Raw genomic sequence first — 25,643 nt, forward strand, 5'->3', positions numbered from 1 at the left:
ACACACACACCCTCGCACGCGCACAGACAAGTCGTGGTCTGGAAGATCTTGAACCGAAATCAACTCCTACATGTGTCCCCCACTCCAAGCCACTGTCCTGGGAACGAAACCCATGAGGAAAAGGTTCTGAATTTGAGCGAATCAAGAAGGAAGAGAGCGACGCCGATTGCTGCTCTGGAACTCGGAAAATGGGAATCGGAGGGAGGCTTCACGGAGGCGCTACGGTGGTATCGCCAGCAGGGGATCGCCCGTCAGCACCTGAGGGGAGCGGTTGGGTGGGACAGATGTTACGCGAATCGTTGCCGGGTGGTGAAGAGACTCAAGTGGAGAATAATTAAGTGACAAGAATATTCTACTTAGGAAAATTGAGGATCACGAAATCGGAAATATTTTAATAAGTTTCTGATTCATAAGACTGCAAAAATGATTTGCCCATGTTCAATTTCGTTCCCATGTTCCAATGTGTGATCTCTACACAAGCCTCGAAGCTTGGGTAGTTTCTCACAATTTTATATAATAAGGCCGATGAAATCGTAACGTCATTACAACTTTGAGAAAATCTCAACCGACGGGACGTCTTGAGATAGCGATACGCTCTAGAGATCTCGACTCTTTAAGCCCTGGGGATCTCCCGAAGTTCATGGTAAATTACATGATTGTCCTTGTCCCTGACTCAACTTCTTTGAGTCTTTTTCTGCAGAATCTGGATCGTTCCTTCTGTTGCTTTGCTTGTCTAGTCAATTTTCAAGTGAACGTTATCCAGACGAATTTGAACTGTCCAAAACTTTTGGGTCAAATGTCTTCGGATGCCCGTTTTGGGTCATCCTCTTAGTTTGCCAAATTGAGGAAAAGCTTCGGCAGAAGTTACGCTCTTGGGACTGCCAGATTCATCCAAGTCTGTGGGACTGGAGATCACTGGGACATGCTTGTGTTTGTTAGTTTTCATCAGGGAACGCATTGTTGAGAGGTGGGAACTCTTCTGGGTGGAACATATAAGTTGGTGAAAGCAATGGGGCGAGGGTGGAACAATCTTTTTTGGAGAGGATTGAGCCGAAACTAACTCAAGAGGGCCAATTTTTTGTTGACCCATTGGATGGGTTTATGATTAAAAAGTCAAATCCGAAAACTTAGGTTATTAGATAAGATGGAGATTACATGAACATAAAGGGTATTTATGACATATTTTTAAGGCACCTCATCTCCCGTGCAACTCGAATTACGAACGGCACGTGGAATTTGATTAAGCGAGGTGGAACTACATATCGCAAAAGGGATAACACTAACTTTAATAACATGTTAGAAAACAATAGAATATTTAGTATTATACCACGCTTTCATCCGACAACTTTAACTTTTTTAAACAGTTGGCAATTACTCTCACAAAATTTCACGTGGTGTCAGAGCATGAAGATCCCGAGTTCAAAATTTTCCAAGTCCCAATATGGCTTCCTAACAAAACATTTCCATGCTCAGTATTAGACAGAATTACTAGATTAAATGTGTAGGAGAGTGCTAGAATATTCAAATATTATACTGCATTTTCATCTAACAGCTTGAGTTTTTAAAAACTGAAAATGGTTCCACAGAATCCCACAGCAGATTCGGCTTAGACGGAGGAAACTTTGGTCTTGACAGAGATGGTGAGGGCGGGGAGGGAGGCTGAAGGCGGAAATGTAAGTGTCTTCTATCATTCCGGAGGAGAATAAGAAACTAAACATTGGTATTTTTCATCTATTTTCTTTAAGAGAACCAATTCGTAGATGACCACGTTCATATCTCCTGAAAAACCTATGTTCACACAAGACTTTTTTTGCTTCCTTTTAAAGGAGGAATCATCTTTACGATCGAGCAAATATGGAAAACTGCCATCCCACTGGCAATCTGGATCCCAAAAACTTTTTCCAATTTCGAATTCTTTTTTGAGATTTTTATATCAAATAAAAATCAAATCAAAAGTCGCAATAGGATTGTAAATGAATATATAAGAAAATCCAGCTATATAATCTAATCACGCAATTGCCGCCATCTTATGTGGCCCGTACATACCTATAGTTTGAGAAATAATAGTGCGTCTTGAGCCTTGTTGAACAATAATAGCGCGTCACGGGCCCATACACATCTAGATTAGGTATTGGCTACATGATCACGATTGTCAAAGAAATCGAAGATGTAAAAGTGCCTTTTACCATATTCTGGAGGAGAACAACAAACTAAACAGTGGTATTTTCCGTCAAATTCATTACCAGAACCAATTCATGGATGACCATCTTATGTTCAAACAAATACTTTTTCTTTTGCTTCCTTCAAAAGGAGGAATTATCTTCACGATCGTGCAGTAATGAAAAACTATCTTCACATATCGATCTGGATCCCAAAAACAATTTGCAGGCTTTGAAATCTTCAATTAATAGTGCGCCGCTGCCTTGTTGATTGAATGAGTGAATGATCTTCGATGTCCAATACATATCTTCTTCAGGATTACGAATTCTTTTTGAGATGCTTCATATCAAATAAAATTCAAATCAAGATTGACAACCGAATTGTAACTGAATATATAAGAAAATCCAGCCGGATAATCTAATCACGCAATATGGCCGTCTGATGTGGCTCGTTCACACCATCGATTGAGAAATAATAGTGCGTCGCGAGCCTTGTTGACCAAATGAGTGAATGATCTTCTATGTTCAACACATATCTTCTTCAGGATTACTAATTGGCTACATCGTCATGATTGTTAGAAAACTTAAAGATGTAAGTGCTTTCTATCATGCTGGAGGAGAATAAGAAACTAAACGTTGGTACACCGTAATCTTCTTTAAGAGCACCAATTCATGAATGACTATCTTGATATCTTTTGAAAAACTTATGACAAGCACTTCTTTTTTTGCTTCGGGGATAAGTACACCAGGAGTATTGTAACTTTTGTACGGCGTTCACTTGAGTGTCATAACTTTTTTTTTTCGTTCACTTGAGTGTCATATCAAAGTAAAATCGTTCACTTGAGTGTCATTTTCGACAAATTATCTTACATGGACTTTTTAATATTTTTTAATATATTTTTTAGTGCCACGTGGATTTTTTTTTATTTTTTATTTTGGGTTAATACCATAAAAACCCTAAAATGGTATACATGTGACAAATTTAACCAAAACTATTTTTTTGACCGCGAAAAACCCCAACCTGGTATACTTGTGACAAATTTACCCCAAACTATTTTTTTGATCACCAAAAATCCTAAACTGGTATATCTGTAACAAATTTACCCTAAACTAATTCTTTTGACCATGAAATACCCCAAAATGGTACACATGTGATAAATTTACCCCATGTTAAATTGATTTAATATTACGAAAAATCCCAAATTGATAAACTTGTGAAAGAGTCAAAACCCCATTTGATACAATCTCGCGTGTATCAAATCAATAATTTGATAGTTAAATTTAACGAAATTTAACAGAGGGTAAATTTATCACAGGTGTACCGGTTTAGGATAAATTTGTCACCGATATACCAATTTGGAGTTTTTTGTGATAAAAAAATAATTTGGGAAATTTGTCTATGTTCTAGTTTGGGGTTTTGTTTACCCTTTTTTATTTTGATATTTTATTTTTATTTTAATTTTTTAATATTTTTTGGAAAAACAGAAAAGAAAGCGATTGAATTTCCCTCTTGGCCGACGAGGGTCACCTGCGACCTTTGCCAGCTAGCCTAGGGGCGAGGGCCTCCTAGCCCTCGAGGGGGAGACAGCCGTTGCAGCCTTGCCGTTGCGACCAAGGGTGAGGGTGCAAAGGCCCTCACCAAATTTGAGCAAGAGGAAAATAGAAAAAAAAAAAAAACAAAAAGAAAATTTTCAAAATAACTAAAAAATAAAATAAAAATTCACATGTATATTAAAAAAATTCAAAAAAAGTGCTCCAATAATGCCTCATAAGATTTTCCGTCATCCATATGGGATTTTCGGCTAGGCAAATTGGCGATGACATTTAAGTGATCGTTTTTTCAAATTTGCGGCACTCAAGTGAGCGAATAAATAGTTACGACACTCAAGTGAATGCCATACACATATTATGGCACTTCCGATGTACTTTATCCTTTTGCTTCCTTTAAAGGAGGAATCATCTTCACGAATGATGCATATAAATGGAAAATTGTCGTCACACTGGATCCCAAACACAATTTTCAGTTCATGGATTCTTGAAATAATAGTGCATCGCGAGCCTTGTTGATATAATGAGTGAATGATCTTCTCTGTTCAGTGCGTATCCTCTTTGGATTAGGAATTCACTATATTGCTATGATTGTCAGAAAAATAGAAGATGTGAGTGCCTTCTACCATCCTCAAGGAGAATAAGAAATTAAACATTGGTATTTACCATCGCCTTCTTTAAGAGCTCCAATTTATGGAAGATATCTTCTGAAAAACCTATGATTAGGAAAAAAAACATCTTCTTTTTCTTCCTTTTAAAGGAGGAATCATCTTCACGATAGTACAGAAATGGAGACTGTCATCCCATTAGCAATTCAGATCCGAAAAACATTTTCCTGTTTCGAAATTCTTTTTGAGATACTTCATATAAAATAAAACTCAAATCAAAAGTGACAAGCGAAATATAAATGATTAGATAAGAAAATCCGGCTAGATAATCTAATCATAAAATTGCCGCCATCCGATTTGGCCCATACGGACCATCATCCGAGAAATAATAGTGCGTCGTGAGCCTTATTGAGCAATTGAGGGAATGTTCTTCTCTGTTCAGCACGTATCCTCTTTGGGATTAGGAATTGGCAACATCGTCATGATTGTCAGAAAAACTGAAAATATAAGTGTCTTCTACCATTTCAAAGGAGAATAAGAAACTAAACATTGATATTTACCATCATCTTATTTAAGAGCACTAATTTATGGATGACCATATTCACATCTTCTGAAAAACTAATGTTCAGATAAGCACTTCTTTTTAAAGGAGGAATCATCTTCATGAAGATGCAAATAAATGGAAAATTGTCGTCACCCTGGTAATTTGGATCCCAAAAATAATTTCTAGTTTATGGATACTTGAATTAATAGTGCGTCACGAGCCTTGTTAATCTAATGAGTGAATGATCTTCTCTATTCAATATATATCATCTTCAGGATTAGGAATTGCCTACATCATTATGATTGTCGGAAAAATCAATCGTGTAAGTGCCTTCTACCATTCTAGAGGAGAGCAAGAAACTAAACATTGATGCTTACTGTCATCTTCTTGGAGAGCACCAATTCATGGATGACCATTTTCATATCTTTTAAAAAGTCATGTTCACACAAGTACCTCTTCTCTTTCTTCCTTTTAAAGGAGGAATCATTTTCAGGATCATCTAGAAAAGGAAAACTGTGGCAATCTGGATCCCGGAAACAGTTTCCAAATTCTAGATTATTCAAATAATAGCGCATCGCGAGCCTTGTTGATCAAATGAGTGAATGATCTTCTCTGTTCAGCACTATCCTCTTCAAGATTAGGAATTGGCTACATTGTGATGATTGTAAGAAAAACCGAAGATGTAAGTGCCTTCTACCATTCCGGAGGAGAATAAGAAACTAAACATTGGTGTTTGTCGTCATCTTCTTTGAGAGCACCAATTCATGGATGTCCATCATCATATCTTCTGAAAAATGTATGTTCATACAAGCACTTCTTCTTTTGCCTCCTTTTGAAGGAGGAATCATCTTCACGATCGTGCAGAAATGGAAAACTGTTGTCACACTGGCAATATGGATCCCAAAAATAATTTCCAGTTTTTGGATTCTTGAAATAATAATGCATCGTGAGCCTTGTTAATCAAATGAGTGAATGATCTTTTCTATTCAGCACGCATCCTTTTCAGGATTAGGAATTGGCTACATCGTCATGATTATTAGAAAAACCGAAGACTTAAGTGCCTTCTACCACTCTAGAGCAGAATAAGAAGCTAAACATTGGTATTTACCGCTATCTTCTTTAAGAGCACCAATTCATGGATGACCATCTTCATATCATCTGAAAAACTTATGTTCAGACAAGCACTTCTTCTTTTGCTTCCTTTTAAAGGAGAAATCACCTTCACGATCCTGTAGAAATGAAAAACAGTCGTCCCAGTAGCAATCTGGATCCCAAAAATAATTTTCAGTTTCTGGATTCTTGAAATAATAGGGCGTCTTGAGGCTTGTTGATCAAATGAGTGAATGATTTTCTCCATCAAGCACATATCCTATTCAGGATTAGGAATTGGCTACATCGTCGTGATTGTCAAAAAAACAGAACGAGCTTCTTCTTGTACATGGGAGCAGCTTAGTAGTAACTGTATCGTCTTTCTTTTTCAAGTAAACATCGGCTCCGAAGGTCGAACAGGTTGAGTGTTCGCGTCTCTTCCCATAATTGGTAATCCAATAGCTTTACCAGTTTCAGCTGTGGGAATATGTCTGAGGCACATGGACACACGCACAAGCGCATCTGGTTTTGATCGACCGATATAAAAGGTACTTCTTCAGCACATGGGGAGGGCAAGATCATTGGCATGGTTAAGATCAATGGTCTATTGGGGGCCATCGTAGTCAATCACATCTTCTCTTGTTTTCTTTTCTTGCTTTCCTCTGAAGTTTTCTCGTCTTCTTAACATTTTTAATGCTTTCACTACAGCTTTTTTTCTTGAATGAACCATAAGATAAGATACCAATGGAAAATCCCAAAAAGTATGAACGGCATAAACAAACTTAACAGAAGACGCCAAAAGGACTCCTCCTCTCCCCGAAATTCCAGGGTGAGACATGTACATTCCTCTTCGTCAAATGAAAACCAGTTGGTAATCGAAGTCACAAGTCCATAATACAGAAAGTGCACCCCTCACCACAAAAAGGCAACAGAAAGTGCACCCCCCACCACAAAAATAATCAGTATCTATGTATAATTGAACTTCTTCCAAACCCGACATTATTCATATCTATTCGGGATTTCCATGAAAAAAAATCTGCACAAATTGCAGCAAGGATTTCTGCAAAAATATGGAAAATGGAGGACTCGGATTCAATGAGGGCCAGCATAAGAAGGAGCAGGCAGAAAAGGAAAGGGTGCATAAGATGCATATGCAACCGGCGGTCGTGCTTGTGTCCTTGAAGCAATCTCCTTTCTACTGGAAAAACTGTCTTCTTCTAGTGGAGTTTCCAGAGAAGATGAGAGCTCGTTATATTCCAGTGAGTTGCTCTCTGAGAGATCTTGATGATCATCCGAGACACGGTGAAACAGAAGCCCAGACATAAATACAGGAAGATACAGGAGGCTTGCATGGAACATTCTTCTTGCCTTCTGCATGGTACGGTCCCGATAAAACGAAAATGCTGTAGCACTTATAGCGAGCGTAAGGAGCGTCGATTCTAGACAGAACCATTCGGATGCCAAACCCCCTGCAGCAAGAATTTAAGTTGCCAGCTCTCAGAGCTGTAAGACTAGTAAATTTCCTTCCAGGTACTTACACAAGTGTCAAAAGGAAACTGAAAAAACTTAAAAAAAAGAAGAAAACAACCACCTTCAAAGAGATTGAAGAGAGAGATATTATCTAGATTATAATTGACACATCCGATAAATATACCTGACAGTTGTGTACCTATTTAAAAGTAATTTAGTCCAGCCAATCTACAGAGTTCATAATCACTGTTAAACGAAGAGGTAGAACAATGACTTTAGTCTAGCAAATAGTAATAAGAAAGTTCCATGAAACCTAACCAGAGATTGCCAACAAGAGAGCAATAGCATCGGAAAAAAACAAAGCTGAGGAAGTTTTCCACTTCTTTTTGGAGCGGCAAGGGGGATAGGAGCACATTCCATTCAGGATTTTCCTTTATTTTTCACATATGTATAAGCTTGAGCTGGACAAGTGTAAAAAGAAAATCCGCTCCCATTTACCACCTACTGATATGAGAAAACTTGTTTCCTTTGAAAAGAAGGGTCCAATAAAAAGTAAAAAAAATTGCAGGAAAGGCCTACTTGAGAAAGGTGTATACATTAGTCAAACTGACAGAATTTAACTAAGAGGAGTGCAAAAGTCCATACAGAAGTATAAAGGTTTAGGATTTCAGGGACTTACAGTCATAGGCTAAATATCCCAAAGGAACCAGATAGAGGCAGTTCCGTAAAGCTACTAAAGAAGTTCTCTGGCCGAAAGCATCACCAAGGGACAGCATTTTGAACCTAACATGTGAGGGGAAAAAGGAGATAGTAAGCCAGCAAAGATAAATTAGCTTTTTATTACCGGGTACCTAGACCAAAAACTTAGCAGTGAAGCAGAAAATTCCATGAAGACCAGAAGTGATAGGTGTTTTCTTGTATCTTCTATGAAGGCCAGAAACACAAGTTTTGAAACAAGTTCATGTGACCCCAACAATCTTAAAGCACTGAAAAGATCATGCCGACGAGAAAATTTATGTCGATTGTTGAATGACTCAGAAAATTTTTACCCAAATATTTATCAATACCATGGACATACCCTCCAGCAGCATAATCATTCCGACACAAGTGTGCCAGAGCCATGAAATGGGGTATTTGCCAGAAATAGAGAGCAGCTGGGAGAATCATCGAGTTAAGAGAAATTTCACCAGAAGCTGCAACCCAACTGAAATGCAAAAAAATCAAAAGCTTTATTGCATAATTTGATATCATGCAAAAACATAACAATATACACAACAGCTGCAGATAATGCTTAGATAATTAAAAACTTCCATCATATTGAAACAACCAAAGAGGGGCCACTAAGCATTCACTTTAACCAACGCTCAATAACTTAAGGGGAAACACTGACGATCCACCTTAAGTAGTTTAATTCTTGATCATGAAGTCCTTCGTGATTTTTGTTTCAGAGGAGAGTTCAATAAGAAGGTGATGGATTAGGTGATTACAGCAATAATATCTGACCAACATTTGTTGGTTTAAAGGTATTTGTCATCTTACTAACCAAAACCCGAGAATGGAAACTATTATTAGTCAAACCAATAACCAATCACCAATAGCAGCACGTTTTTTTTTTCTCACCATCAAATCCATCCCATAATTGTTGCGCTGTCCTCCAAAGCAAAAATCACCAAGGATTCTCGACCAGATAATCAGACTTGCTCATGCCAAAGTAAACTATTATGGGTCAAATATAATATAGCCCTCGCACGATCCAGAAATTCCAGCATTCCAGATTCTTCCAACTCATCTCAGGCTCAAGTCTGCCCCTTGTCCCTTTGCCCAAATATATATGGATAATCCATTCCTTCAGACACGAGATAAATCTAGCTGCAACTTCATGCCCCTATGTAGTTAACAACACAGGTTTTAGGGTTTCTTCTTCTCATATGAATGGACACTGAGAAGTCCAAAGTCCAAACATCTAAAACCAAAAATTTTGAAGCTTAGAATAGTACTGGTAAAAAACAACACAGGTTTTAGGGTTTCTTCTTCTCATATAAATGGACACTGAGAAGTCCAAAGTCCAAACATCTAAAACCAAAAATTTTGAAGCTTAGAATAGTACTGGTAAAAACAACACGGTTTAGTTTTTCTTCTTATGATGGACAGTCCAAAGTCCAAACATCTAAAACCAAAAATTTTGAAGCTTAGATTAGTATGGGTCAAATTAGGCTCCAAAACCTGTTGATGGCTAATATCATAATCACAGTTTCAATTTGGCTACACAACCAAGATAATAAAAAGTGCGGCTACACAGCCAAGATAGTCAAATGGCCTAATAGTTACCACCATCCGGAGCACAACTTACATACTTAAATCTTAATCAAACCGCCCTAAAAGTTGGTAAAATAGCCCTGTCTCAGCATCCCCCTCCCCCTCCCCTTTTTCTCTTCTGCCCTCGCACCCTTCATTAGCAAAGAGACTTCATCTTTTTTGAAAACCTTTTATACCGTCACCCTTTCTATTGTCCTTTCCATACCACCCGTCTTTACAAGTTCACAAGTTGCGACAAACAGTCCCATAGAGGTCAAAGTCAAAAAAAGAGGGCTCATAATGATCTTCTCAAAGATCCCAAGGTGCGGAAGCAGCAGTGTGGACCAGTCTGTATGTTTTTATGAAATGGATGCTCTTATCATATCTTATCTCGATCACTAAATCCAAACGAGGTGGAAGCTGAAAGACAGAGGATATGACCTCACCTTAAAGAGGGTCACTTCCACCAGTTAAATCACTCTGACCCCTTTTTGGAACTTCTTTATTTTTGTTCAGAATTAATTAAACTAAAACTATTTTCTTTCATAGTTAAAGAAACAAATGGCAGAAGAATGCATCCATAGCAGCTTAAACAGTGACATTCTTGGTAGAAACACCTCCAAAGCTGTTTCGTCCGATCAACCCCAGTTTGATCCGGGTTTCTAATACTAACAGTTCATGCATCCAGACCAGCCCTTGTTGGATGGACGGATCCAATCAGATTCTCAAAAACATTGATTACAACCAAAAGTCATGATTCAGGTGTAAGTCCAACTGAGATCAAGATTCAAGCTCTGATCACATATAGGAGTTTCCCATCACTATGACGATGGTCCATACAGTATGAAGATCTTTTAGGTAAGAATCTTTTGTATTTCATATGTCAAGATTAAGAATCAACATTAAACTTATTAATAGAAACACTGTAAGCAGAGCAACTCAATTGCATAGAGAAAACAAGAGAGAAGATAAGATTACCCAAGAAGGGGTGGAATGGCACCAACAATAGCTCCAACCCAAGTATTTACAGGGTGAATCTGCTTCAGTGGAGTGTATACAAAAGCATAAAGAATAAGATTGGAAGCAGCAAATCCCGCAGCCAATGCATTAGTCTGAAACAACCTTGTCAACAGGACAGTCAAATTAGTCCTCCAAGCATATTGAAATGTCAAAGTGAAAGAGAAGCATAATATTCTGAGTCCAACCTAACAATTCCAGACGTACTAGGTAATTAATTTGGTCACCTTATATGCCAATAATGTAGTCCCAACCACGCCAACAGAAGATGCCCAAGCAACTGCATGAGGTACAGATATTCTCCCCGAAGGTAGAGGTCTTTGCCTTGTTCTCTTCATTTTAGCATCATTGTTTATCTCAAACACCTGATTAACAAGGCATATAGATTTAGAAACTTTCTTTTGACGCTTTATGAAATTTTACACATCATATTAAAAGAAAGGACTGGCTCTCAACAGTACCAAACTATTTATCTCAATTTTATACCTTGACTTCATCCTCTTGTTGAGCTCATAACAATTCAAAACCTAATACTAACTATAGTGAAAAGTAGCCAATAAACTGAAATTAATCAGGGACAGACAACTGAGCATCATCTTCTCTTTAAAGACAACTACTTTCCTCCTTGGTTGGCAATAAAGATCACTAGATATTACAAGCAATGTTGTTGGAATCATACAATCCACGATTCCAACTGTGTGAATCAAATAGCAAATCAATTAAGTTCAATATGAAGCAATTCTAACTAAGGATGTGAATAGAAATCAGGAAAAGAAATGCTGAATTGGGTTACCAGTCAATTCGATCAAGATTAACCAATTCAGTTGATTAGCTAAAAAATTGGAATTGAGTGTGACAAATGTTTAAAAATGACAGGATACTCACATAACCATCCAAACATTTTGCCCATCTCCCTTTAAAAACATTTGTCCCAACCAATCAAGAGCAAAGTGACAAGGGATGAAGTACGGTATGACAAGATTAGTGTTGAACATAAAATCAATTCATTAGAGTCTACACTTTTAAAGCCTAGTAGTTACAATTCACGTATCTTTGCCTGCAATACTCCAGGCCCCTGGATTTGTCTCTGAGAGACTATCTTCCATGAAACTCAAAAGGATGCAAATAGTCCTCATGATGCAGTTCTGTTTCTTCTTTTTCCTTCTTATCTAAAAAGTTAAATGGGCAACCTTGCGGCCTTTGTAAACTTTAGACTCTCAGTAAAGCTGCAGGCGTCTCTCATGAATCAATTTTTAAAGTTCTTCATATCAGTTGAAAAGTTCATTCAGCTCAAACAAAGCCCAAAGAAAGCCAATGCGTGCAAACTCGTGAGTTCCCCTATAATCCCCAAGTTAACTCCCAATCGTAGTACAAACCCACTGCTCTTGTGTTCCTATTCAAGGACCTGAATGCCAAAGCATAGACAAGACTTTGCACTGACTAAAGGATAAATTTTTAATCAGTGAAAACTTGAAAAAAAAAAAAAGGTTAAATTTTTACAAAGTATGAAAAACTGATTGATGATCCAGCATGTCAATTTGAACGTTTTGAAAGATTTTAGGTGTTCGGAGTGAACTGAAAGTAAAATTGTTAAAACCGTAAGTTTTAAACCAATAGAAAGTTAAAAGTAAAAAAGCAGCCCAAATAGACCCTAAGTAAAAAATTTAAATAAAAAAGTTAAAAGTAAAAAATCAGCCCAAATAGACCCTAATTAAAAAATTTAAAGTATCATTCAAAGATGTTGCTACAGGTGTGGAAGAACAATAAGGTTCCAGGGGCCCTTTGTGAAATCATTGCTAGGAGTGATTTGTTAGTCAGTTCAGGATTTTATTTGAGGTTTAGAGAGATCTTATCAGCAAGGGAACTTTGGTTTAAATATATTACCTCAGGGAGGGTTTTATTTCTACGAAGTTTGTCTTTCTGGAAAAATGACAGAGAGGGGACTTTGTTTGCTAATGATCGAACCGAATAAATTGGGTAATGTCTACATTCATGAATGACTCGGCTACAACAAACGGTGATGCATGAACAGACTAGCAATGAAGGGAAAGTCTTGTGGTGGGTAATTATAGGTCAGATGATACCTGCAACATGCTTGGTTCTTTGATAGGGCTTTTGGAGTTTGATCGAATTATCTTCTAAACAGGTTTTTAGTCTTGTTGTGCCTTTTCCAATAACTTTTGGTTTACCTATACGTAAAAAATCGTGGAATAGAACAGGAATCTCTCATTAACTCCAGACACTACACATATAACCTCAGTATTTATAACAGAATGAAGGTTTGATGAAAAGCTAAATGTTCACTTTCACAAACATGCTCTTGTTTAAGAGGAGATGTGAGATAAAAGCCCTATACTAAATCATCAGTTAACCAGAATAAGTCTCCACTCAAAAGTTCTCTAAAATAGCAGACAGCAAATCATCAAGGCAATAAGAACTACACGGAAATACCTACCTGATTCAAGGAGTTTGCAGCAGCTGCAACCATCATGGTGCCACCACATGTCCAACAAAGCCCTGGAATGTCGACCACACTTCCACTCCCAAGAACGAAACCAGTTCCAGAGGTAGCAACTACCAACAAACTAGGAGAGAGAGAGAGATCTATATTTTAGTTCTACTATGCAAAAATAAATCCAGGAGCATGTCTGAATGAGAAAAGTCTCTCTCAGTTCTACATTGTGCAAATACATCGAGAAACATATCTGAATGAATGAGAAAAGTCTATGACTATCATGACAATTGTCTATTCCCTAAAATAATGATCCGCATTTAGTCCAGGAGGTATCGATCAAATGTAACTACTAAAAAGGTTCTTTCAGTAACACCAGGGATTCCGGAGTAATTGCAGCAAATGGTTCTGCTCTATCAGTGTGAACCAAATGCTTTGATAACCGTGCAGAGGGAGTAAGCATCCAAGCACTACTTTATGAGTTGATTAGCAAACACAAAAGTTTGATATGATATTGATACAACTTAAGTGAAACCACTTCTCAATGAACATCGTATGCTTTGTTAAGTAGCTTGGATAAACACAAATATATCTGGTGAAGCACTCCAAATAGAATGACAAGATCAAGATATGTAGCTGGGTAAAACTGAAAACTCCACAAACGGCAAATGGTCAGGTCACCAGCCCAGCCATCACGAAGGATCATATCTGTATATAATTTAAAGGCAAGCATTGCAGCTTAAATAAAGAGGTCCAAATGAATGATGGGAAGACTATGAGATGATAGAGTACTAACTGTGGAAGCAGATTGAAATGTCAACTGGTATAGATTGCACCATAATTTTAGCAACCTCCTCGTTAATAAAATTCCTTAGGCCTCCATAACCAAATTGGAGGCAAGAATTATCATTACTAGCAAACAATGGACATGATTTTGTTGACTTCACTTGTATGGATAAGTATTCACTGCTTTTCTCATTATTTTTTGGGATATAGCCAACACCCAAGAACAATTGGTAAATCAAATTCAGTGCATACTCAAGCCTACATACATCCTTAAATGTTCTGAGGCAGTAGCTTGTAACATAGGCTCACCACATAACAGATCACAAATTTCAAAACATCAAATGAAAGCATGAGGGCGACAGTTTTCGTCCATAAAAATTTTGAAAACCAACAATCGAAATAGCAAACCAAGAACATCTTTACACAATTACTCAGAAAAGCAAATCCAGATCCCAAAATCCCCAATTAAAAAACCAAAAAGAGCTAATAGACGCTTCACCTAAGGCGAGCCTTCGACAGCTCCCAATAGCACCGCCCGTAGTGACGAGCCAAGTCCACCGCGTCCCTCGCCCTCGAGGAAGCGAGCGAAGAGACGTCAAAGGCAGTAGCAATGGCAGTGACAGCAGCGGGAGAAGAGGAGGCAAAACGCCTGACTCCATTGGCTCTGCCTATAAGACCTACCCCTGATGTTGCCGAAACCGACGGATTTGGATGCGACGGTGGCGCCGCGACGGAGCGGGATGAGGATGATTCGGAGAGAGACTGCAGCGGTCGAGCAGCGACACTGTAGAATGAGCGATGGGCTGAAGAAGAGGACGATGATGATGAAAGGAGTTTTCTCGTGGAAGAGAAACTCAGGGAGCTCCTCCACATGGTGGTGGCGACGAGGAGGTCAAGAAGCCGGAGATCAGCTCGTTTTGCTCGAGTCCACGGAAGCAGCGAGGTGGAGACTGGGGAAGACAATTCTGGTTTTGCCTAACAAGCGAAACGACATCGTTTAGCCGCTCTACAAACTTCTGGCACTAAAAGTTTTTGTTTTGGTCGAATTCTAGCAATAAAGTTGAAATGCACGGTACCGGAAGCTAAGGGTCTCTATAGTAACGTTTCTATTTTCAGGAACATATTTGGAATAGAAATATTTTTTTGTGTTTTTGTTCCTAGCTACAATTTTCTGGAACGAAATGCGTTTGTGCAAATACAAAAAAAACACACTTTTTTCATCAAAAGGAAGGATCTACATGACCAAGTCGCGCAAAATGAAGAAGCTAGACCGGCGGTGGCAAGCCGGCCGCGGCGCTCTCAACTCCTCGATGATAGTGAGCGTTGGTGGCTTGCATAAGCTCACCCTCAAGTTGTTTCTAAAAAGTGTTCCAAAACTTATAAACAAGTTTTTTTTTGTTTCTTATTTTTGCTCTAAAAGTGTTTTTGTTTCTCAAAAGTGTTCTCGAAACACTTTTGGAACAATTTTTTACCATAAGTGTTTTCAAAGTGTTTTGGGAATACTTTGGGAATAGAAACACTTTTTCTGGAGTGTTACCATACGGATCCTAAAAAGCGACCTCTTGAATGTTGCCCAAGAGAACTCGGTATTGGGAATAGTATATCTACTTCATATTGTGGCTTATCTCTGCCTTTTTCATTGGTATCGTAGTCATTTATCGTCAAAATCAAGTTAAGATTATGATTCTTGTCTAAGACTTGCATGGTGAGAAGAAATTTACACTTATGGAAGCCTTCTCGGAAACTTTGTTTGCTCCTGTTCTACATGAATCTCCAATATCCTTAGCTCTATCTCCTGAGTTTCGAAAGTCTACTACTTCTGAGATGGATACTTTTATGAGGTATCCTGTTCGGAAGAGAGTAAGATTTCTGAAACCCATCTTACTCTCATGAATCCTTATTATGCTTTCTCGAAGCCAAACTCTTTCTTGCCCATTCGATCCATCAAGCATCTCACTCGCACTGTCAAGGAATATGTCCTGTCTTCTAAGTTTGATCAGCATCCAATTCTAGCTACCCGGTAAAAGCAATTTATCACCCTCCGGATCCCTCAAGAGTTCCCTCTTTAGTAAGCTCAATAGGGTTATACTTATATCTACTTTGGAGCCATCCACCTTGCTATTTCGCTTCATAGACGTAAAGGCTTGCCTGTTGTGGTAAGAATTGCTTTGCTTTATACCCGTTTCCTTGATTACCAGCATGCTTGCATTGGCAACGCTGGAACTGTCTTTGTGACCTTTTTCCCAATTTTCAACATAGCCTTTATCGACCCTAGTCTCCTTTCGATCCTTATAGTACAGCTATAGATCACAAGAGTACCATAGACTCCTAATACTATAGCTGCTACTCTCAACTACCGGATGATTTATGAGATTCAAAATCATGCTATAAATCTTAATCTTCCTAGCTCTGAAGATGTCCTATTCATTTCTATTGATCATGACCAGACCTTGTGTGCTCATGTACCAAGGCAGATTCCTAGAGACCAGCTTGTTAAGCTTCTTCCTAATAGTTGAGTAACCAATTATGAGAAACTCCATCGGAACACCAGGCTAATTCAGTCTTCTGAACCCCAGTTCTCTAAAAAGAAAGATGGTATAGTTACCATTAAATTCACTAAGGAAAAAGGAAGACACTTCCTTTGTCTTTCTTTCCTTCCCCACTATCCTGCGTTTTACACCTTGTCTAACCGACCCTGTCAGTATGGAGTATCCCGATCTTAAGGAATTCGTCCGGTACATTGATGTAGAAGGATGCCCAGTCCACTACTACAAGGATCACATAGGACATTATTTTTGGGATATTGATTATTCCTGCCGTTCATGTTCAAGGCGAGAACATGAAGAAGACATGCCTTCTTCCAAAATGAAGAAGAAGAAAGACTCTCTCTATCAAAGATATCTTAGTGTTGACCTTATAGTGGGACCATTTGGCGAAGATGGCGGATGATGGCAATACATTGTTGAGTATGGCTCACCCAGGCCTCCTCAAATTACACTGCTACCACCCTCTTATCCAAATGAGCATAAGCCTACACCTCCTTCTCCCCCACCACCAAAGAAGCCAATCACTTCTCCTTTTAACAAGCCTATCCAAAAATGGGTTAAGAAGAACTCCTATCCCATTGAGCTCCCAAAATCATATGCATGTGCCCCAAAGCTAGAACCACCTCCGGTTTGCCTAATATCTGCATGTTCCAACTTGAAGACTTTTCTTCGCTACGGTTTCCAAGCCAAGAATCAAGCCCTACCATTGTCCAGTTCCTCCATTCGAAAAAGTTTTTTGATCCAGATAGAGGTATTACCATTCGCCAAAGATTCCTGCTCCCAACGATGTTGATATGCAAGGAAGGCGTAAAGGACCTACCCCTTTTGAGACTATTTTAAACTAGCAAATAGAAAATGCGCTTGCTTAGAATGTGGCATTGAGTAAAGTTGCTACCCGCCTAGAGTGTGTCCAAAAAGATGTTAGAAGATTTTCGGAAGAGACTCTACTTGCTTGAGGCAATGCAAATTCATCCTAACCATTATCTAGAAGACTAAACCCCTAAAATTGAAAAGCTCAAACGCCATATTTAGATCCTCCATAATGAAATGCCTCTTTTTTCTATTGAATCTCTTCTATTGCCGTCTTTAGTCGAAATTCCCCCTACATAACCTTCTTTAGGAACTTCAACTTCTTCCTTTGTAGTTGCTCTTAATACTGCGGCACGACCCCCTCGGATAAATATTTTGGCTCTTTGAAAACAATTGAGAAAATGGGAATAAGATAAGAAATCTTGGGGTAAAGCAAAAGCTCCTCCTCCTTCAGCTTCTCCTAAACCACCTCCATCTCATCCTCATCCTTCCTCCAGCCAATCATTTATTGTGTCTAATCCTTTGGAAAGTTTCTTTAGGCACCAAATTCCTTCTATTTCTATTGTTAAATCCTTTGAACGAGCACAAGATGAATATTCCCATTTTGAAGAATATGCATTTGACTCGTCCGAAGATTCTTCCCAGCCTGCTTTTGAAATAATGATGATAGGTTCCATTGTTAAAGAAGAAGAGATGGCCACAGCCTTAGAACCAGAAATCCCTCGTATGCAAGTGCCAAACACTCATCCAATCGCAACATCTACTTCCTCATCATCAAAGGCATACTTCACTTTTGATGACCTTCCATATCATAAGTGGCTCGAGAGACTTCAAGAGTTTCATGCCTGGTTGATTACTAGGCATCTTACGAAACACGACACTTATGAAGTCCTTCTTGAGTTTGCCAGAAATTCACTCGGATCTCTAAAAGATTGGTAGAAGGATGCACCAAAACGAGACTAGATTATGTTTTTTACAATGAGTTTTGATGAAGCCATCCAGCTTATTCATCTATTCTTTGTTGGCCAACCCAATGACATAAAAGAACTCGGATGAAAAGAGTTTTTTGAGCGAAGATGTTGTTCCATGGCCGGGAAAGACCTTGATCGGTATTTCAAGGAGATGATCAAGCTCTTCTACCTTTTGGGTGCTTATTCAAACCTCAAGTCCGTCTTTCTGTCTTCTATCTTGAATGAAATCAGTCAATCTATTGAAAAGATTTTGCAATCAAGATGAGGACCTTTTAGCGATGCCACGATTGGGGAACTCCAACAAGCAGTTCATGTTGCCCTCGAAGAAATGTGCCATAACAGAGAACTTTTCAAGATCTATCTTCGAGAGAACCAAGATCTTGATAGAATTTGTGCTAGACCTGACCTAAAGAGCAAGTGTTCTAAGGATTGTAATGATCCCTCATGTTCGGGTCATAAGAAGAAGAGACACTTCAAGAAATTCTCATTTGGCAAGAAATGTGCCACAATAGAAATGTGCCACAACAGAGAACTTTTCAAGATCTATTTCCGAGAAAACCAAGATCTTGACGGAATTTGTGCTAGACTCGACCTAAAGAGCAAGTGTTCTAAGGATTGTAATGATCCCTCCTGTTTGGGTCATAAGAAGAAGAGACACTTCAAGAAATTCTCATTTGGCAAGAAATGACATGGCAAAGGCAAATGCAAATTCCTTCGCAAAAGAAAGCATTCTTCCCATTTTTTCCGAAGGAAAGCCAAATTTGATATATGTTATATTTGCAACAAGAAAGGACACTTTACTAAAATCTATTCTTAAGCAAAGCGTCAAGGCGATTACATGATCTAGAAGATAGCAAAAAGCACAGGGATTTCCCTTAGTAGTGATGATATTGAATCAATATTCTCCATTGATGATGAACTATCACCACAAACCCTTTGTACCATTCAAGCCTATTCTTCCGATTCATACGACCAACCCTCAAGTGACATTTTCCTTTTTTTCCCAAGCACTCCTTTTGATCTCTTCCGTATCCGACCTTTAGTATTCTACTTTCCTATGTTCCTATTCAAATATTTATCTCTAAGCATGATAAGCCTATTTAAGTGATAGCCCTCATAGATACTAGAGCAACATTTCTCTCATAGATGTTAAAGTTCTCCCACAAGAACTAGCCTCCTCAAATTACACTACTACCACCCTCTTATCCAGATGAACCTAAGTATACACCTCCTTCTTCCCAGTCATCAAAGAAGCTAGTCACTTCTCCTTTTTACAAGCCTATCCAAAAATAGGTTAAGAAGAACTCCTATCCCATTGAACTCCAAAAACCATATGCATGTGCCCTAAAGCTAGAACCACCTCCGGTTTTGCCCAATATAAGTATGTTCCAACTTGAAAACTTTCCTCCGCTACGATCTTTAAGCCAAGAATCAAGCCCTACTATTGTCCAGTTCTCTCCACTGGAAAATTTTTCTGATCCACAATAGAGGTATTACCATTTGCCAAAGGTTCTTGCTCCCAACGATATTGATATATAAGGAAGGCGTAAAGGACCCACCCCTGCCGAGATTATTTTAAATTGGCAATTAGAAAATGCACTTGCTTAGAATGTGGCACTAAGTAAAGTTACTAACCGCCTAGAGTGAGTGGATCGGACCACAACATTATCCAAAAAGATGTTAGAAGATTTTCAAAAGAGACTCTACTTGCTTGAGACAACGCAAATTTCTCCTAGCCATTATATGGAAGATCAAACCCCTGAAATTGAAAAGCTCAAACGTCAGATTCGGATCCTCTAGAATGAAAGGACTCTTTTTTTCTACTAAATCTCTTCTATTTCCTTCTTAGTCTAAATTCCCCCTACAAAACCTTCTCCAGGAACTTTAACTTCTTCCTTTGTAGCTATTCTTAGTACTGCTATGCCACCCCCTTAGACAAATATTTTGGCCCTTGGAGAACGATTGAGAAAATGGGAACAAAATAAGAAATCTCGTGGTAAAGCAAAATCTCCTACATCTTCAGCTCCCCCAACTTCAACTCCTTCAGCTCCTCTTGAACCACCTCCATCTCCTCTTCATCCTTCTCCCGCCCAATTATTCATGGTGTCTAATCCTTTGGAAAGTTTCCTTAGGCACCAAATTCCTTCTATTTCTGCTATCAATCCTACTAAACCAACACAAGATGAATTTTCTCATTTTGAAGAATCTGCATTTGACTCGTTTGAAGATTCTTCCCAACTTGCTCTTGAAATAATGATGGCAAGTCCCATTGTTAAAGAAGAATAGATGGCATCAGCCTCGGAACCAAAAATCCCTCATATGCACATGCCAAAAACTCATCCAACTGCAATATCTACTTCCTCATCATCAAAGGCATACTTCACTTTTGATGATCTACCATATCATAAGTGGCCTAAGAGACTTCAAGAGTTTCATGCCTGGTTGATTACTAGGCATCTTACATAATACAACACTTATGAAGTCCTTCTTGAGTTTGCCAGCAGACTCATTAGATCTCTAAAAGATTTGTGGATAGCTTGGTGGACGACCGCACCAGAACGAAACCAAATCATGTTTATTACAATGAGTTTTGGTGAAGCCAACCAGCTTATTCATATGTTATTTGTTGGCCAACTTAATGACATCAAAGAACTCATACAAAAAGAGTTCTTTAATTGGCATTTCAAGGAGATGATCAAGCTCTTCTACCTTCTAAGTGCAGATTCAAACCTCAAGTCCGTGTTTCTGTCTTTATCCCAAATGAAATCGATCAAGTTATTGAAAAGATTTTGCAATCAAGATGAAGACCTTTAGCAGATGCCACGATTGGAGAATTCCAACACGCAATTCATGTTGCCCCTCGAAGAAGTGTGCCACAAAAGAAAACTTTTCATGATCTATCTTCGAGAGAATCGAAATCTAGATAGAATTTGTGCTAGGCCTGACCTAAAGAGCAAGTGTTCTAAGGATTGTAATGATCCCTCCTGTTCGGGTCATAAGAAGAAGAGACACTTCAAGAAATTCTCATTTGGCAAGAAACGACGTGGCAAAGACAAATGAAAATTCCTTCGCAAAAGAAAGCATTCTTCCCATTCTTCTCAAAGGAAAGCCAAATCTGATAGATGTTATATTTGTAACAAGAAAGGACATGTTGCTAAAGCTTGTCCTCAATAAAGCGTCAAGGCAGTTACATGATCTAGAAGATAGCAAAAAGCATAGGGATTTCCCTTAATGATGATGATGATATTGAATCTATATTCTCCATTGATGATGAATCATCACTAGAAACCCTTTGTGCCATTCAAGCCTATTCTTCTGATTTAGAAGACTAGTGCTCATGTGTCATTTTCACTTTTTCCCCAAACACACTTTCTGATCTCTTCCGTATCCGACCTTCAATATTCCACCTTCCTATGTTCCTATTCAAATATTCATCTTTGAGCATGATAAGCCCATCCAAATGATAGCCCATATAGATGTTGGAGTAGTGGCTTCTCTCATGGATGTCAAAGTGTTCCCGGAAGAACTTTGGACACCTTACACAAGGTATTTTAACTTAGCTTCTGGTGATACATTTACAACCAAATTCCGAAGCAAATCATTAACACACCAGATCTTTCCCTAATGCTCTATCACTACGAAAATCCTTGGGTGCAATTCCTATGACAAGGATTTTATCATTGGTTGGGATATTTTAGCTTAACTTCCATAACTCACAATTGTGCCTCTTGGTTTACAATTTAAAGACCAATTCCAAGAGTTCATGGACATTCATAGACTTTTCATCATCCAACTAGAAATCCTTGATCCCATTACTTAAAAGCCTTCTATTATGTTGCTTATAATCTCATTCTCAATTCTCTCAAGTCTGTTCTTAACCCCTTTGAAAAAAATTCAAACTTTTTTGTGAAACTCCCGTTCAAGAAAAATTAAGACATCAATCCTACCAAGGCTAGTTATTTTGGCATAAATCCAGAACATCTTGCCCTTGCTCAACAAAAATGTACTAAGTTGCTCCCACAGGGTCTCATTGACCCCTCTGGTTCTTAATGGGCATGTGAAGCCTTTTACGTTAATAATCGAGTAGAACAAAACTGTGGCAAGCTTTGGTTGGTAATTAATTATCAGCCTTTGAACCGGTTTCTCTAGGATGACAAATTTCCATTGCCCTAGAAAAATTTCCTTTTCCTTAGTCTTGCTCGAGCTAAGATTTATTCCAAGTTTGATCTTCAAGCGGGATTTTGACAATTAGGCATTCATTCTAAAGACCGCCCAAAAACTAGATTATATATCTCAAACCAACACTTCCAATGGATAGTTGTTTCTTTTGGACTCAAAGCTGCTCCTTCTGTGTTTCAAAAAGCTATGTGCAAAATCTTTTAGCTAATTTTGGCAAATGCCCAAATCTATATTGATGATATTATTCTTTATAGCCCTGATGAAGAATCCCACTATAAACTCCTCACTCGGTAGAAAATCGAGTTCTTTGGAATGCATTTGAAGGAAGGAACTTATTGTCCAGGCCCCATATTGTAGAAGAATTGCAGAAATTCCCCTCAAAGAGCCTGACGGTCAACAAGGTGCAAACCTTTCTTGGGATTATCAACTACCTCCGAGGATTTTTCCCAAAAATCTCTAAAGCACTCCATCTACTCAAACAAATGTTGAAAAAGAATGCACCTTCATAGGGGCCAAAGCAAACTAAAGCAATTGCCTATTTTAAAAAAACATTGCAATACCTTCCTCCGTTGCAAATCTCATCCACAAGCAAGAGAATACTGCAAACGATGCTAGTGACAAATATTGGATAGCTATTCTTCTTGAAGAAATCAATAGTAAGTGTTCTACTTGTGCTTACAAAAGTGAACGATTCACTTCTGTAGAAATTCACTATCATTCCACTTTCAAGAAGATCCTCGCGATCAAATATGGAATCAAGAAATTTGAGTTCCATCTCATTAGACATCATTTCTTGGTAGAAATGGACATGTCCTCTTTCCTCCAGATGTTGAAATTCAAGTAAAAACAAATTCCTCATCCACAATTGTTGCGATGGGCATAATGGTTCTCTAAATATTCTTTTAATACTAAACATCTTGTAGGAAATAAGAATGTTCTTGCAAATTTCTTCTCTAGGTCAAAACAGCAAGTTTCCTCTATCAACATGTATATATGCAAGGAACTAATGTGTAATACATTCCATACTGTTGATATGAGAGAAAACTAGTTGAACAATCATAAATACCCTCTTGAAGTTCCGGACATGATTCGTGTCAATATGCTCACCCCAAATATGAAGTTCCAACTTTGGCATTACCATTATCATATTTTTAGTGATTATGGTAGCTTAATGTTGAAACCCAATGGTCTTCATTTTCAATACCTATTCCTTCACCTTTTGTAGTCGTCTCTAGATCTTGAATTCCGTGAACAGTTAAAATGGATGTTTTGGTACATGTTCAACTTGTACATTGTATCCATTGAGTTCACCACTGGCAAAATTGTTCGAATGCTATCTAGAGCACTTGCGGGTGGATACTCCAACCAAAAACACATGATTGATATGTTGCTATGGTTTCAGCCTACGTAGTGTTTAGAAAGAATTGTTCAATATGCAAAGACGGGTAGGAAGACCCGAACTTGAGAGACACACTATCATGCTTTTCCACGGGACCATGGACATTCATCAGCCTTACTGGATATGTGAGAACAAATGCAGCTAAGCTTGGAACAACCATATACAAATCGCAAGTTCATCAACAAGTTGCTCGTGTGTACAAGACCTTGCTAAGTTCTATCTCATTTCTTCTTTTTGAATACAAAGAGCTTGAGAGAATCCTATGCCAAGAAAATTGCACTATCCCTCTAGAGATATGACCATTCGATGTCACATATGCTTCATGGAACCAAGTTTGTATGCATGACAAGACTCGAGAAGCCTTAGAAATCTTTTAGCAGAACCGGTCAAGTCAATCTTCCATGGATACCTATCCAAACCCTTGGGGAGGACCACTTTCTAAAGATCTATATGTATAGAGCTCCCAAAATATTCCATCAAGCTCCAAGGATATTCCGTTCGGTTCTCAAGAAATTCCATCTTCTTCCAATTATTGGCATATCCAGCCGGATCTAGAAGATAAAATCAATCAACATGAACAAGAACGTCTTTTACGTGCCTATAAAAGAGAAAAATATGGTCTAGAAAGCTCTAAAAGCTCGAAAGACAACATCGAAGAAGGGTTTGGTGGAATCCTCAAATAGTCCTATCGACAACATAACTTTATCCTATCGGCCACATGTGCGTGTGTAATAATTGACCCCTTAGTGGTAAAAAAATTTGTCGAGTCATTATTATGTATTGTGCATTGTTGTTGTCCAGTTGTGTTGGTGGATCTATCTCTCCAATTATTGTATTTTTGTCCAGTAGTGTTTTCCCTCCGCCTATATAAGGCCCCTTGAGTCGTGTAAATGGGTAGATTGAGCCTCCTTTGAGTAGAAGTGTGAAGTTTATCTACCATGAGTTTCTAAATTTTCCTCTTCTCTTTTCATCCAAGCAAGGTCCCAAGATCTTAAAGTTGTTTTGTTAATTTGATAGTACGATGTGATTTAGTATGCTCTTCACTTGCTACCTTGGTGGAACTTGTGAAATAGAAATTTCTAGCACCTTGAGGATTGAGCTTCAAAATTGAGTCTGGAAGCTAAAAGGCATTCCCCTGAATGTTAGCCAAGAGAGCCTAGTATTGAGGATATTATACCTACTTTAGATTCATGTTTGTCTCTACTTCCTTCATTGGTATTAGAGCCATTCATCATCAAAACCAAGTTAAGATTATGATTCTTGTCTAGGACGTACATGGTGAGAAGAAATTTAAACTTATGGAAGCCTCCTCGAAAACTTTGTCCGTTCATGTTCTACATGAATCTCCGATATCCTTAGCTCCACCTCCCGAGCTTTGGAAGTTTACTGCTTCTAAGATGGATTACTTTTATGAGGTATCCTATTCAGAAGAGAGTAAGATTTCTGAAACCCATCTTACTATCATGAATCCTTATTTTGCTTTCTCAAAACCAACATCTTTCTCTCCCATTTGGTCCATCAAGCATCTCATAAGGCATACTTCTCGCACTATCAAGGAATATGTCCAGTCTTCTAAGTTTGATCAGCATCCAATTCTAGCTACCCAGCAAGAATAGTTTATCACCCTCTAGATCCCTCAAGAGCTCCCTCTTCAATGAGCTCAACCAGGTTATACCTATCTCCACTTTGGAGCCATCCGCCTTGCTCTTTCGTTTCATGAATGTAAAGGTTTGCTTGTTGCGGCAAGAATTGCTTTGCATGATACCCGTT

General features: G+C 38.4%; 1 protein-coding gene across 1 annotated transcript; it reads right to left on the reverse strand.

Moving 5' to 3' along the window:
• Positions 1 to 6,904: 6,904 nt before the first annotated feature.
• On the reverse strand, positions 6,905 to 14,943 carry LOC115729801 (protoheme IX farnesyltransferase, mitochondrial). The gene is made up of 7 exons (XM_030660428.2): positions 14,468 to 14,943; positions 13,186 to 13,315; positions 10,958 to 11,095; positions 10,692 to 10,825; positions 8,497 to 8,622; positions 8,098 to 8,201; positions 6,905 to 7,417 (listed from the first exon to the last, which is right to left on the reverse strand). Exons 1-7 carry the CDS (start codon positions 14,839 to 14,841, stop codon positions 7,041 to 7,043), a joined length of 1,383 nt encoding a protein of 460 aa, XP_030516288.2. The 5' UTR covers positions 14,842 to 14,943; the 3' UTR covers positions 6,905 to 7,040.
• Positions 14,944 to 25,643: the final 10,700 nt, after the last annotated feature.

This window comes from Rhodamnia argentea, chromosome 1, assembly GCF_020921035.1.
Source record: "Rhodamnia argentea isolate NSW1041297 chromosome 1, ASM2092103v1, whole genome shotgun sequence".
Lineage (NCBI taxonomy): Eukaryota > Viridiplantae > Streptophyta > Magnoliopsida > Myrtales > Myrtaceae > Rhodamnia > Rhodamnia argentea.